Source organism: Scleropages formosus, chromosome 24, assembly GCF_900964775.1.
Source record: "Scleropages formosus chromosome 24, fSclFor1.1, whole genome shotgun sequence".
NCBI classification, from domain to species: Eukaryota; Metazoa; Chordata; class Actinopteri; order Osteoglossiformes; family Osteoglossidae; genus Scleropages; species Scleropages formosus.
This window is the reverse complement of record NC_041829.1, coordinates 7868963-7884420: the sequence shown is the minus strand read 5'-3', so window position 1 is coordinate 7884420 and position 15458 is coordinate 7868963. Positions and strand designations below refer to the sequence as shown.

At 46.7% G+C, this 15458-nt stretch overlaps 1 protein-coding gene across 2 annotated transcripts in view; it reads right to left on the bottom strand.

Annotated features, from left to right (window-relative positions):
• Positions 1-15458, bottom strand: part of cttnbp2 (cortactin binding protein 2) — a 49540-nt gene that overhangs the window by 2362 nt on the left and 31720 nt on the right. Inside the window, exons 5-22 of one of the 2 annotated variants that reach the window (XM_018755962.2) lie at positions 13602-13805; positions 12193-12292; positions 10371-10521; positions 9527-9754; positions 8615-8732; positions 8023-8277; positions 5944-6039; positions 5384-5463; positions 4856-4942; positions 4653-4752; positions 4243-4398; positions 3660-3847; positions 3059-3237; positions 2724-2929; positions 2013-2192; positions 1794-1848; positions 1027-1144; positions 459-548 (exon numbers count right to left, since the gene is read on the bottom strand). In XM_018755962.2, the coding sequence (XP_018611478.2) occupies positions 459-548; positions 1027-1144; positions 1794-1848; positions 2013-2192; positions 2724-2929; positions 3059-3237; positions 3660-3847; positions 4243-4398; positions 4653-4752; positions 4856-4942; positions 5384-5463; positions 5944-6039; positions 8023-8277; positions 8615-8732; positions 9527-9754; positions 10371-10521; positions 12193-12292; positions 13602-13805 (2591 nt within the window). Of the gene's footprint in view, positions 1-458; positions 549-1026; positions 1145-1793; positions 1849-1873; positions 1916-2012; positions 2193-2723; positions 2930-3058; positions 3238-3659; positions 3848-4242; positions 4399-4652; positions 4753-4855; positions 4943-5383; positions 5464-5943; positions 6040-8022; positions 8278-8614; positions 8733-9526; positions 9755-10370; positions 10522-12192; positions 12293-13601; positions 13806-15458 lie in introns of those variants that run through there. The other variant, XM_018755963.2, reaches the window with a different exon arrangement.

Sequence of the window (15458 nt, the reverse complement as noted above, 5' to 3'; positions counted from 1 at the left end):
GCTCCCCGCGACCCCGCATGGGACAAGCGGTTTCAGATGATGTGTGTGTGTGTATGTATGTATAAAATTATACTTCTACGTATGCAGCGCACTGCAGGAAGGCAAGAACGCAGTAGAACATTCAAGAAGGCTTTGAGACAGCGTGAGACCCTCATCTCTTTGCAATGAAATTTCTCATTAGTCTGTTTCTGTTGCTGTGGCCCAGTTCTGTACAGTTCTGTTGTTAATCAATAAAAAGTGTATAACATTACGGCATTTTCAAAGCAACTCATCATTTGACACAGCCATAACGTAACTGTGCTCAGTAAGACAACAGGCTGTGTCACACGCAGGATGTTTGTGCCTGTAGAAAAGGCTGAAAGCCTTAAGATGAGTAAATCAGTACTGCCCTGTGTGTTTTCCTCACGACAGCTCACAGCAGGATGCAAGCAGGCCTGGGGTACCGTGTGAGCCTGTACCTGGGCATTGGCTTCATCATTGGCTCTCAAGGGTGCCTGTCTGCTGGGAGAGCCGGGAAAGAGAACAAACTCCTCCTTGGAGAGAGTGATCTGCAAAAAATTGGAGTATACACAGAAGACATAAAACACAAAATATTCACACACGCACACACTTTCAGAACCGCTTGTCCCATACGGAGTCACGGGGAACCGGAGCCTAACCCGGCAACACAGGGCGTAAGGCCGGAGGGGGAGGGGACACACCCAGGACGGGACGGCAGTCCGCCGCAAGGCACCCCAAGCGGGACTCGAACCCCAGACCCACCGGAGAGCAGGACCGTGGTCCAACCCACTGCGCCACCGCGCCCCCACACAAATTATTACATGTACATACATATTATCTATAGACACACACACACCTAATATAAATAGGTATGCAGGAAATGTCGTACCATTTTGACTGCAATGCATGCAATATTTCCAAAATGAGCAGCACCCCAAAAGATTGGTACATGGACGCAGGTTGCTACCCTACCGCAGTATTCAGAGCAGGTGTGACAGTGATGGATGGGAATGCAACAGGGGTCACCTTGCTGATGTCCGGCTCAGACTTGCTGGAGCACATGGTCTGCAGCTCCTGCACCAGGTCTGTCTCACCATGGGAGCAGAGGGCGAAGGTGGACTGCTCGCCCTTCCCACAGCGCTCACTGATGATGCATGGACACACACATCAGTGTATGGTGAGTGTAGCAAGAACACCCATCAAACAACCGGACAAAACATGTTGGGTCCACAGCAGCCGAATCGCAACACCTGCTCAACTCGACTGAAGAACATGCCCACAGATCCGCAGCCATAAAGACCGAAACCATTCTGATGATAATTAAAGTGGCGGTAATATTGCAGCTGTGTGTCTGATTTTAAAGTCATGCTTTTGTTACTTCTTCATTTTTATGCAAGAATTTTATTTTGACAGAAATCTCTTAAAATTCCAAGCTTTAAACTGCACGATTTAAATAATTAATTTTACTATTATTATATGTGGGGTGCGGTGGCGCAGTGGGTTGGACTGCAGTCCTGCTGTCCGGTGGGTCTGGGGTTCAAGTCCCGCTTGGGGTGCCTTGCGACGGACTGGCGTCCCGTCCTGGGTGTGTTCCCTCCCCCTCTGGCCTTACGCCCCTGTGTTCCCGGGTAGGCTCCGGTTCCCCGTGACCCCGTATGGGACAAGCGGTTCTGAAAATGTGTGTGTGTGTGTGTGTGTGTGTATTATTATATGTCACAAAAAAATGCAAGTGGGCTTTCTCCTGCTCCAAATGTAGGCATGTAATGTAAGATACAAGGACCGTGGACACTTACTTTGGAGAGCTGTGGTTTACCCTGGTGAAGCAGCCATCAGGGTTGGACAGTGACCCTGGAGAAAAGAGGAGCCTCGCAATCACGGATACACATCCACCAGATCCACCAGGTGTATTAGTGAGCTGCACAAGGGACAGCTATTATGGATCCCTGAAAGAATGTGACCAGATGGAATCAGGAGGTGGAGCTGCGGCGTGGAAATAGAAGAGCCTCTCATACCCTCCTTCAGGGTCCCACTGGAGCCCCAGGAGGAGAACTGGGCTCCCTTGTTGCGTGGGCTGGTGTTGGCCTTCCTCCAAGAGCTGCCGCTCCATCCCTTCCTCCCAAAGCTCCGGCAGGTGCTGAGCACTGAGAGTGGAAAGCTGGTGCCTTGGAACGCCAACAGGTGTTTGTCTATTTCTGAAGGAGCATGCCCAAACACACACACACACACACACACACACACACGTAGAGTGAGCGAAATACAAAAGCACCCGGTTATAAAGGATGTCGTGAAAATACAGCATCCAATAACACCATTTAAAATTAGAAGGTTCTTGCGTTACAAAATGGTCAAGTTACGATCGTCACAGACACTTTCTTCATCTATTTATTTATTTGCATTTTTTCCCCATCATTTCTTAGAATTTCTGTCCATATCAGAGTAAATATAACTTGTTTTTACTTTCTCGGCCAGTAGATGTTAGCAAGCACAGCCCAAGAGTACAGCAGCAGTGCAGCACTGCCTTATTGAACAGCATCAAACACACATGAAGGCAAAGTCTGAAATGTGGTGCAGTATAAAAGCATATATGAGATCAATGTCACGAAACCCTCTGTGATCAGTAAAAAAGTGTGTGTTTTGAGAAGGAGGAGAAATTTGCCTTCTGTTTGACCTTAGTGTGTGAGAGATGCCTGCAGGTTTGGACCCAACTGCAACACTGACTCTACCTTCCTTAGGGAGGGGGCAGCCCTGGAGGATAGCCTTATTGACCAGGATGCTGAGAGCAGCCTTGACCACCGCCTGCTGCCCTGGGCTCAGGTTCCTGTTGCTGGCTGCCTGCCGCTGGACTGTAGAGCGCTTCATCATGAGCCTGGAGATGATTGCCTCCTCCACCCGGGGGACTACCACTGCATTCCACAGCCTGGCCAGCCATCTGAGCGTAGGCAAAGTATCGTGGCATGTACAGTGAACCTTAGTGATCTGAAGGCTTGCGCACTCAGAGGAAAAGTAGAGGGGATTCGTTCCGAGCTGGGAGCAGTCGTCTCTCCTTCACTGGACTCACCTGAGAATGGCTTGCGGCTGCTCTGGAACCACTGGACAGGAAAAAAACATCTGTGGTCCCATCAGGGCTTCTGTGGTGCCCAGGCAAGACAGGCAGCCATTGATCTGATGCCACACGGAGCAGACCCAGGCCACAGCTCTGCATAGAAGGTCTGAAGCGTCAGGGAGTTGACCTCTCATCTGTAGTATGGTGGACACAGAGAGCAGCACTTCACTTAGAGGTGCCCTAGAAATTGTGCTGCCCTGAAAAAACCTAGAGAAGGCTTCACAAAGGCCCCCTGTGACTATCTTATGAAGCCCTTAGAGGAGACCCCAATGAAGACCCCGTGACAGCTCCGTGAAGGGTAAGTGAAGTCCCATTAAGGCCATAATGAATGGCTTATGAAGGTCACAGTGAAGATGATGGTAAAGGTTTTAGAAAGACCCCAGTAGACATCCTAGTGAAGTCCCTACTGGAGACCCAACGAAGACTCCATGAAGACCATAACGAACGGCTTATGAAGGTCATGGTGAAGACCATGGTAGAGGCTCCATAAAGGCCCAATCAAGCATCGTATGAAGGCCCCAAAGAAGGTCCCAGAACACTTCACCGCGCCTCTGACCTTGTGGACGAGCTTCCTGCGCAAGTGACGGCTAAGCAGGCCTCTGAGCGGCTCTGAGTCCCAGCGCAACTGCACCCAACGGAAATGCTGCTGGAGCAGGAGCTCGGTCCCATGGAGCTGGGACTTGGCAAGTGTCCCGAGCAGGAAGCTGCCCTCCTGGAAGTAGTAGAGGCCACTGGCTTCTGGAGCTGTCAGAGGAGCATCAACACAGGTTGTCATTGTCACACAGTGACATGCGAGCTTCTAATAACCACTTCCATTAACTTAACATTGACGTACGCACAGTAAACGACAGTGCTGTGTTCATAGATATTTCTGGAAAGCTCCCCGGCACACAAATGAAAAGAAGAGCATTACAGTAAAAACACACATTTCTGGGCCACACTTCAGAAGCTGTGATTATATCTAAGGCGTTATGCAAACCCAGGAAGTCAAAGCCATCGCATAATCCCCAGGGCTTAATTTAAAACTTGATTTTGAACAGTCAGCTCAGTTTTACCAGCATGAGAAAACTTGGAAAGACAGTTAAATTTCTAAGGCCTGTGTCTCCATGATAAATAAAAGCTGTATGTCTTTGCCTCACCGTGGAGCAGGAAAAAGGGGTAGGCTGTGGCCCGGTTCTCCAGGCCCTCACAAAGGTCTCCCAGGAGCTCCCACAGGGAGGTAGCCCTCTCGAGGCCCTCCAGCAGGGCCACCACCCTGCGGCAGGGGGCCGCATCCTTCACTGACACCAAAAATCCTGCAAAAATGGAGGAAAGACACTGGGACGTGAAAATGGAAAGCGGAGAAATTTATAAGTCAACTACTGTATGAAAGGGAGATTTTACAGACACAGAAAACATCCAGTGACAAATGAAATATTGCTTATTGACAAAAGCATTAGGTCTAAATTAACAAAATATACACTGATGCCCATAACAGCATTTTTTAACTACTGTACCCTGAATCATACACTGTGGTACACCGCGCAAAAAAATTGAAGGCTATTTTCACCACAGTTGATGAATGTTTCCAGGAGCTGATCCTTGGACATGTTCTCGTCCACTTGTATGCGAACAATGTCACAGCCGACTCCCATCACCTCTTGTTTGTGCTGTGAGAGATTTAAAAAAGAAAATATGTATGTGTGCATAAGAAAGAAAATGCAAAAATGGACAATTTCTGGAACTGCCGTCAGCTGTATTTACAAACTTTACCTTTATGCAGTGGGATATCTGGTTGGCTATATACTCCTGGCAACTTCCTTCTAGTCCATGGAAGATAACATTATGATATTGTTCCACCTGTCAAATAATAAATAGCAAACATGAATGCTTGTAACTACATTGCAGAACATTGCCAAAGTCACTTGCTTAATTCACAACACCATTTCTTATTGTGAATTGAACAGAAAGTGATGAAAAGATTTTTTTGGGCCTACTGGATTATAAACTGAGTAATTTACAGTAAAATGAATCCTTCGATCGCACACGAATGACAAAACATTGTGTATGTACGTGCTGTACACAGTAGTGTCACAGGCTGCGATAATAAAAGCAGCCACGAGGGGGCGCACAGTGACTGGGGGAAGTCATGGATTTTTTGTAGGTCAAAATTTAGATCCATTTCTTTTATACCTCCTACTGAATGATCACGAAAATCAGTTAGAAATACAAGCACAAAGAGTAATTTCTCATAAGACAACAGACAGACATATTCCTAGTGTAAGAGGCAAGTCGGCCTACCAGTCGACTGTAGTTCCGCAGCAGCTGCAGCGGCATCAGGGAATCGTACGTCAGCTCGTTCAGGGATGACTCCGAAAGGCCTGTCAAAGACCGCATTAGCAGAACAGTGATAAAAAAAGGCTTCCTGGCACACACTACCGTCCCAACAACATTTTTCTCTGATCTTCCAATGCGCCCGTCTGTCTCTCAAGCACCGATGGGAAACTCATAAACGTGTCAAAACACACATTCCCGAGGCATCCTTCACACACACACACACACACACACACACACACACACACACACACACACACACACACTTTCTGCACTGCTGCTTCTGGCTGAAGGCCAGTCTCACTGTCTGATCATCTACAGTCACGGCAAATAATTAATATTCCCTATCACTGCATGTGAAGAAATGCACGTTATGTAGGAAGCCATTAGCTGTAAATCTAAATTCAAATCAAAGCATTCTCACTCTTCAGTAACAATGGCTGCAAATCACTGCTTTTGTTGTTGGTTTTAAAATATTTTCCCCTTTTTTGACTCATCTGCTGGCAGCCGGGATGTGGAGCACCAACCTTTGAGCGTTACCGTGATGTGCTGACTGTGACGTTTCCGGATCAGCTCCCACGGCGACTGCGGGAGCTCCCTCCCCGGCGGCCAAGTGGCATCACCTTGACAGAAGCGGTAGAGAGAAACGCATCACGACGCAATTCCGTTGCCCCTGGCGATGTATCAGTTGCTAGAAAAAGGGGTCCACGGGGGCTCTGCGCAATAACTGTTACGTGAACTGGAAAAGGGGGAGCTGGAGGAGGGGCTGGGCATTCATTCACCCTGACATGTGACTCAGTGGACCATGGATATGGAACGATTTGTGTACATCTTTTATTGCGCCCAGTTGCCCTACCTCCCTCTCCCTCATGCATAAAACATCCACTTCCTGCTGTCCTCCACCTCCTCCTCCACGTCTGCTGCTTAAATCACCCATCTTGCGCCTTTTCTCATATTCTAGTGAGGGAGTCTTTCTGGAGCACCCTCCTTACATTTACTCATTGAACTGACACTTTACTCCAAAGCAACTAACACTATTAAGTTACTTACACTGATTTATACAGTTGAGACAGTTTTACTAGAGCAACTGATGGCAAGAGCCTTAAGTATGCAGGATTTTAACCTGTGACCTTCAGATCCCAAGCCAGTAGCTCTACCCACGATTCCACCAGCTGCCCATCATCGAAGACATGGTCCACCTTTGCAGATCAAGCATTAGATGCCCTTCACACAGGAAGGCCCCAAACCTACCCCTCCCCCGCGCCGTTCTGCTCTCATCTCCATCCCAATTAATTATTCATTTACTGGTTCTCCTATTGAACCACAAATCTTAAGCAGGTTACCAACGTCCACAGCCTGACTGCCGGAGCGCAAGCTGAAACATTCATTACTGTATTATTTATTAACCTTTGGACGAGTTTAGAATGAGAAAATCTGCCAACTATGATGGGACATGGGAGCAGCGCAGCGCCCCCATAAGGGGATGATGAGCAACTGAGGGATGCTATTTTGAAACAGACACAGGATCTGTCGCAGGTCCGGCCAAGCTCAATTAGGCCCACCGGGCAGCGCTCGGCCACCCGACCCAAAAGGCTCTGGAGTGCGACCAACGAGGAGCGATGCCATCTCAAAGGGCATGCCAGCTTGGTGCAGCGGGGGGGGGGGGGGGGCAAAAACCTTCTGCCCCAGACAGGGTTAGGAAGTGCTCAAGGCTTTTCGAAATACATACATCTCTGTGTCCCATTTGGGCAGGAGCACACAGCTGCTGGAACACGGGAGCCTCGTCCGACACGCCACAACAGACACGTCTCTTGTCTTCTTTGTTTGTATTTACTTTTCGTTTCTGCCGGTGGGGGGGCGGTGTGGATCCTGTTTATCTGTTCTATTAATATTTCATTTATGTGTTTAGCAGATACTTTTCATTACAAAAACACCATGTGGAATTACTCATCGCTGCCGTGCGGACACTTAAAGAAGTCGACAACGAGAATACTCCGAAAGAAGGATATTATCTGACACCTGCTGCTGTAATGTTAAAAACAGCTCAGGTTCGAATTCTCCCTCCTGCTGTAGTATCACTGTGCAAGGTCCTTACCCTGAATTACACACACACATTTTCTAAACCACTTGTCCCATACGGGGTTGCGGGGATCCGGAGCCCAACCCAGCAACTTAGGGGGGAAGGCTGTAGGGGACACACTCAGGACAGGACGCCAGTCCGTCACAAGGCACCCCAAGTGGTACTCGAACCCCAGACCCACCGGAGAGCAGGACCCGGTCCAACCCACTGCACCACCGCGCCCCCCATACCCTGAATTACTCCAGGAAAAAGTACTCAGTTGTGAGGAAGCAGGGAGCATAGTGGTTAAAGGTCCCAGCTTGTCAAAAGGACCCAGGTTCAAAAGGTACCTCCTACTGTAGTATTACTGAGCAAGGTCCCTACTCTGAATCAGAGCGGTAAAAATTACCCAGCTATATAAAAGGGTAAATCACTGTAAATATCTTCCAGTAACCTTGTAAGTTCCTTTTGGGGAAAGTGTCAGATAAATGACCTATTGTACATGTTTAGTAAATTGTATCAGTGCGGTAAGAGCTCACAGCCGTACCTATGAGCACTGAGGAGATGCTGCCGGTACCGAGGCCCAACACAGGCTCCAGGAGCGTGGCCCCACCCTTCAGGTCCCAGCCCCCACACAATAGCTGGAAGTGTGTGGTTAGGACCTGGCTTAGACTCTGGGAGAGCTCCCCCCAGTTTGTGTGCCTGTGAACGATGATGGCGCCAATGGTAGTCGTGTCCTCCAGCATGTCTACGGTGCAGACCTCAGAACCCCTATGGATCTGGATCAGAACGCGATAGAAGCCTGTATACAGAAAAGGAGGAGGAGTCAGAGCCTGGTGAGAGGGCCTTCGCCGCAATCAGCACATGGCACCAAGCCAATAATGTAAAGGTAGATAAAGGTGTGAGCCAAATGCTAGTTAATCATCACATTCACTTTTGAGAAAAGCGCCTACTGCATGAACATATATAAATTAATGGAAAATGGCATTCAGTTCAGTCTCCCGAATTCTCGTTTTGTCAATGTACATCAGTGAGGCTCCCATATTTCTGGAAAGTAATTCACATGGTGTTCAGAAAACAGCCCTGCCTGGTAAAGAGGACAGGCTCTCGTCCCAGTGCCATGGATGCGAGCTGCTCACCAAGGTTCTCCAGCAGCTCCTTGCAGTCGTCGGTGGCCACATCGTGGACCGTTCGGTTGCACTTGTCCCTTTTTTCCAGGTCGTGTTCGCTGTGGCCACACAGCACCTCCAGGCAGTCCTGCGAGGCAGTCGGTTCCCACGGGTCAGGCAACACGTGCGATCACATCCATTCATTATCATGACAGACAGTTTCCTCATACCTTTTCACTTGTTCACCAGATAAAGTTAAAAAATTCAGTCTGATAATCTCTGAGATATGTGTGTTTGTTAAAAGGTACACGTTCAAAAATACTCTCCTTTTTAACCAAGACTTTACCAAGTGGTGAATTTAAGTAGAGTGTTTAAAGAAAAAAATCTGTTTTAAATGAAGAAACTGCAGTATGATAATGCTGATACCCTGCTCCAGCCCAGAGCCTTATACACTGGTGCAGTGTGTCACAGTGTTGGGGCAGCACAGTGGCACAGCAAGTAGTGCTGCTGTCTCACAGCACCTGGGTGGTGCAAGAGGACATGGGTTTGGTCCCCACTCAGTCTCTGTGGAGTTTGCATGTTCTCTCTGTGTCTGTGTGGGTTTCCTCCAGGTGCTCTGGTTTCTTCCCACTGTTCAAAAATATGCTGTTCAGGTTTACCTACAATGTGTTGAGTGACAGAGAGAGTGTGTTCCACTGATGTATGGATGAGTGACCCATTGTAAGTAGTGTATCTAGTGGTCCAAGTCACCTTGGTGAATAAGGTGTGTGGGCGATAACACTACATAGAGTTCAATGGAAGTTGCTTTGGAGAAAAGTGTCTGCTAAATGAATGTAAATGTAAATAGAGAAAAGGGGTGTGGCCACTTCAATTTGCCTTTGTATAGAAAGAGAACCAGCTGGATAATGGAAACAAATCTATTATTTACTACTACTGTCAGACCTTGAAGCCCTTGGATGCTGCAATGTGGGCGGCAGTCCAGCTGTCTCGGTTGGCGTAGTTGAGGAGAGTGCCCAGTGCAACAGGCCTATCGACTGGGGAGCGTGGGATGTCTCCAGGCCCTGGATTTCCCACAGAGGGTGCGGCCCCTGGATGCCGGTGATGCAGGAGGAGCTCCAAGCAGCCCACTTGGCCAGAACTGACCGCTGCATGCAGGGTTGTACAGCTGTCCTACAGGACACATGGGGACACGGTATGGACATGATTCTTCATACAGTTTTCCTGCACAGCCCAACAACATCCTTGTTAAGTCAACAGTCAAGTCAACAGTTTCCTGTTAAAAGATCTCAAATCAAGTAGTAATTGTTTTTAATATTTAATTACAGCAACACACACACACACACACACACATTTTCAGAGCCGCTTGTCCCATACGGGGTCACGGGGGAACCGGAGCCTACCCGGCAACACAGGGCGTAAGGCCAGAGGGGGAGGGGACACTCCCAGGACGGGACGCCAGTCCGTCGCAAGGTACCCCAAGCGGGACTTGAACCCCAGACCCACCGGACAGCAGGACTGTGGTCCAACCCACTGCGCCACCGCACCCCCTAATTACAGCAACAACTAAAGATAATTGTAATTAAACAGGCTATCAGTGCTTGAAAAATGAATACAGTAGATGAACGTAAATTGAAATTATCTTGTTGCTATGGAAACACACCATCTGACATACAGGACAACATGAGATTGGAAACATGCAGTGGTAAAACCTATGAAAACTACTGCAGTTCAAAGAACAACACTTGGCTCCAGCAGAATGTGGTCAGGGAAGATGGGGGTCACTCACGGCAGTGATAAGTGTGCGGTCAGCCCCTGCATCCAGCAGGGCTCTCACACACTCGGGCTTCCCACTGCCACACGCCAGGTACAGTGGAGTGTGTCCTCCGGTGGCAGTGCGGTTCACATCCGCACCGTTGGCCACCAGCACCTCTACACATCTGCCCAAAAAAACACAATAATTGATTGTTATATAGTGCAAATAAAGCAAATGACAAACCCTCACACACAATACAGACTGGCATAAGATGCTACATTTTAAAGTAATACACACATTTCAGAACCGCTTGTCCCTTACGGGGTCACGGGGAACCGGAGCCTACCCGGTAACACAGGGCGTAAGGCCAGAGGGGGAGGGGACACACCCAGGACGGGACGCCATAACTACAACTAAATTAATATAACAAAAGCAAAATAAATCAGTAAGTAATGAAATACAGTATATAAAAAATAGAGTCAGTAACAATGTATTGTATAATGAAGAAGTGGCCAGCTTGCTACAGAGGAGAGGCAAAGAAAAACTCCAGATTGAAACTGGAGAAAATAAAACTTGGGGGTTCATGGTCTAGAAAAGAGCACGCAGCACAGCACCATCGCAGCACAAACCTCCCATATCTACGCTACACTTATGATCTTTCTACTGCACTTACGAATGTAATAATGAATAACTAGGCTAACGTACAAAAAGTGCCTTTGTTACAGAAAAGGTTCCTTGATGCCAAAATAAACACTACATGTGTGGCTGTCACCCTGCCTATCCACTGTGATTAGTATATCACCATGGACACAGTATTACATCACTGCACATCTGTTCACAGGCCATCTGGAGCTGACATTGCCTTTACCTGACCTTGGTTCATTGATAGAACTTTCAGAGACAGGGGAATTTCTGTGACTCTCTGCCTTTTCCATTTTTATATACAGTATACGTATATATAGTGCATATATATCACACACACAAACACACACATTTTCTGAAACCACTTATCCCATATGGGGTCGTGGGAAGCTGGAGCCTAACCCGGCAACCCAGGGCATAAGGCTGGAGGGGGAGGAGACACATCCAGGACGGGACGCCAGTCCATCACAAGGCACCCCCAGCAGGACTCAAACCCGAGACCCACCAGAGAGCAGCACCCGGTCAAACCCACTGCGTCACAGCACCCCCCACACAAACATATGTGGTAAGTATATAAAGTAAGACAGAAATATCTACCTAAAGGAATGAGAGGGATACTTCCTGTCCTTTGACATTATAACCTATATGTATAATTCTGTATTGGTATGTATTTGTTTTCCATTGTATGGTATTATGTTTCTATAAAACTAATAATGTTAATTCACTTTGGCAACAGTAGAAATGTGCTGTCACACCAGTGAAGTACATTTTGATTTTGTGAGTAAGAGAGGGAACGGGAAGACAGCTGCCAATAGTCTTTAGAGACCAGAGCCTAACAGTGACTCAGGAAACTTGCTGCTTCAGAGGTAACTGCTTTCCCAGCATCCTTCATTGTGCATTCAACAAAACACTGATTTAAGAAAGCATTAAATGCCCACTTAGACGACAGAACAAAGAAGCAGGAGGTGTTTCTAGACGATGGCAAGCACTGGTGCATTTTTGATGACAGAGTGGTGTGGGAAAGGCTGCGGAGACAGACGTGTGTCCTAGGGGTCATGTGACAAGCGGGGGCAGCTGGATGGGTCCCCGCTGCTCCCACCCTATCAGACAGCAAGCACATGGGACGTGGCAGGAATATGCACGTAGCTCGTCTGAAACATAACAATTTTAACACTGACACAATCCCGATTTTGATGTGGAGGATAACGCTCACCCAAGGTGGGCGTGGGTAGCGGCGATGTGCAAAGGGGTGAATCCATTTTGGTCAGGAGCATCACAAGGAACCCCCGAGGCCAGTAGCAGCTTCACACAATCTGAAAAAGCAAAGAACATGAGCAAACATTAGCAGGGGTATGATAGTACAAAAGATACACCAGAGGTCTACCATGTCCTTGACTAGGAAGAGACACAAACCATTCCTCCAAAAGTCATGGGACACCTCTCTGATTGCTGGAAAATGGGACACAAAGCAGGGATTGTGAGCACATATTCAGCAGAGACTAACGTCATATCACTGCAGTGGCCAGCAGACATCCCAGACCTGAAAGCGATACATCATGTTTGGAATGAACTGGAACACAGAACTGGGGCAACACCAAGAAAGTTCTCTCAAAGCACGAGTGGAGCAGAGCACCACCAGAAAGCAGGAGGGAGCTGCAAAAGCTTTTATGACACACTGAGGCAACTGTTAAACCCAAATGCAGCCCAACAATCTAACGTTAGTTATTTGTTTCGTGTATTATTTTATTTATTTTGTTGGGTACAACTGTGTACCTTGTCATTATGCATCCTGTGTTAAGCTGCTGTGTGCATAAATTTCCCTGTAGAGATTAATAAAGTACCTGTCCCATCCTATGCTATACTATTCATATCTTGCAATAAACATGTTTCTTTCATGACCAGTATCATAACTCATTGGTTTAAAACCTCCCTTGTCACCTTCCTGTTGTAGCCAATAGGGACAGTAGTGAACATGGTGGATTAGAGGCCTACTGATCAAATGCAAGCCCAAGTTCAGCTCAAGATCACTTAGTAAACTTAATGTCAGATATGATTAAAGAACATAACCCTGTATTTGGGTGACACATTGTGAGAGAAATGAAGCAGTACCCCTTGATCATCTCGATGTTTGGTGGAAAAATAACTCAGCACAATGCGGCATCTCACACGCAGCTATGGTGATATCCTATGGGCTCTAGTTTATATTCAGATGTGCATTATGAGGACAGGAAGTCGGCGAAGGCGAGGCGGTAACTTTATCAGAGATGCAAGCAGGTGCCGCAATTATCAGTCCATGTCACCATGCAGAGGAGGAAATGCAGAGGGGTGGCTGACATGCTTAGCTGGTGGTTCTTTCAATGTCTAAAATGGAAACTGGTAATTGTGAGCATCAGTAGACAATACCCGTGGTCTGGGTCCCTTTGCCACAGAGAACAGACTCATTCAAGGAGAAATAAATGCAATGATCTAGAGAATTTGTTGTCTAAAAACAAGGATGTTCATACCATGTGGGGAGAGCTGAGCTCAAATTCCTACAGTCATTACACACAATAATGAAAGCTGAAACACATCAAGAGAACACCACAGTGTAACCATGGATCTGACTGTGGTTCCAGCTCTTACCTGTGTGTCCGTGTCGAGCAGCAGAATACAAGGCAGCGTTTCCATCGTTGACAAGGGGGCTAAGAACCGTTGGGTCTTGGTTAAGCAGCATTGACAGTAAAGTGACATTTCCCTGGGTAGCAGCTTGGAAGAGGAGGGTGTGCCCGTCAGCCAGGGGGACGGGATCACCACGGGTTAGCGGGGGAACTATGGAGGGACGCCAGCCTAGGAGTTAAAGGGAAGACAGTTTACAGGGAGGACAGGACCATTGGGGGGGCAGTCAGTACACACTTTCAACAGAACCGCCTTGCACATCTTTCACTGTGAATCATGACTGGTTTTATGTACTGTACTTAAAAAAAAAAAAAAAAAAACCTACTTTCTAAACGAGGTTCTGTCCAGTCATGCATTACAACACCCTGGGGCTCTGTGGATTTTCATGAAATCCTAGAACTCAGTACAGTAGTCATTTGCTCCGTGTATCTTACTGCATGGAAAAAGGTCTTTATTACAGTACTTCTTAAAACAGGGTGTCCAGTCATGCTGTAGCAGCCACAGGGGTTGTTTGGATTCTTCTAGAGAATGATTATTTGGGGCTTATTTAAAGTCATTATTTTTAAAGAAAATATCACCCTGGTGCTTATTTGAAAGTAGCCAAGTCCCCAGATGGTTCATAAAAAATTTGGCCAGTAATACTGTCAAAATGATTATCTAATTATTTAAATAACAACATATAGTCTAAGATGCAACACAATTGTTAATGAAAAAGCTCTGTTTTGAATCAAAACATTTCGATGCAGTTTATCCTCCTAACTAGCTAAAGCGGACATGCCTTTTGTGCACAAAGACTGATCTGGTGGGGTCTTGGGACTGAGCCAAGATGAACACCTAGTCTGTTCAGTAGCTGCTGACTATTATTATGGCCAAAAGATAGATAAATGGCACTTAATCACATTTAGCAGGGCTAAGACAGCATTGAACTGAATTACAACATACCCGTCAAACCCTAAATTCTAACAACAGGGTCTAGTTACTGATGAATAATTAAACATCTGTAACAGGCCCACAAAAAGTCAGTGTTACTGATACATTAAATTTTACATGCTATTGTTACATATACAATTAGAAAATCAAGTTCACCTGCCCTAATAGATAAGCTTTGTCTATTGCTATTATTTCTCTTTCCTCTGAATGTCTATCATTGTGACTGGACTGTAGCAAAGATATAAGAGACTGAAAGGTGGTGTTGTTTGGGACTTTTGGAGGACAGGGGTTTAAATGCCAGAATGTGACTGCAAAGTGAGCGGAACACCATCAGAGCATGCTCTCGACGGGAAAACTGGAAAAGAGGAGAGAAGAGACGCAGGTCAGGGTTGACAGGCCGTTGCCAGTCTGCCACGAGCAGCGCGCATCTCCGGCAGCTTCTATGTCAAGATTCTGACAAACACTGCCGCTAAGGGAATGCTGTACGCTTTCTAATATAAATAAACACGCTCAGTGCGGTGGATTGTCTCCAGATTCACACTGCTTGAAGACATGGTCCTGTGGTTCAGAGGAAAAGAGGGATATGTATACATTTAAGTGTACGTTGCTTTGGAGACCAGTCTCCAGTGTAAATACGGACTTTTCTGAGAAACACCACTGTCTGTCTAGCAAAACTACCACCTGTGAATTACATGAAGCTGCAATAAAAAGTAACAGAAAATTAACTAAGTTTAATTTTAATTAACTAAAATTGAGATATACTGTAAAATGGCATTATGAGTGAAAAAACTTGTTTTAAAGAGCATATTTTTCAGTTATTTAAACATTAAAACACTTTCTTCACACACACAGCACATGGGTGGTTTAAAAAACCTTAATGTACCTGGATACGTC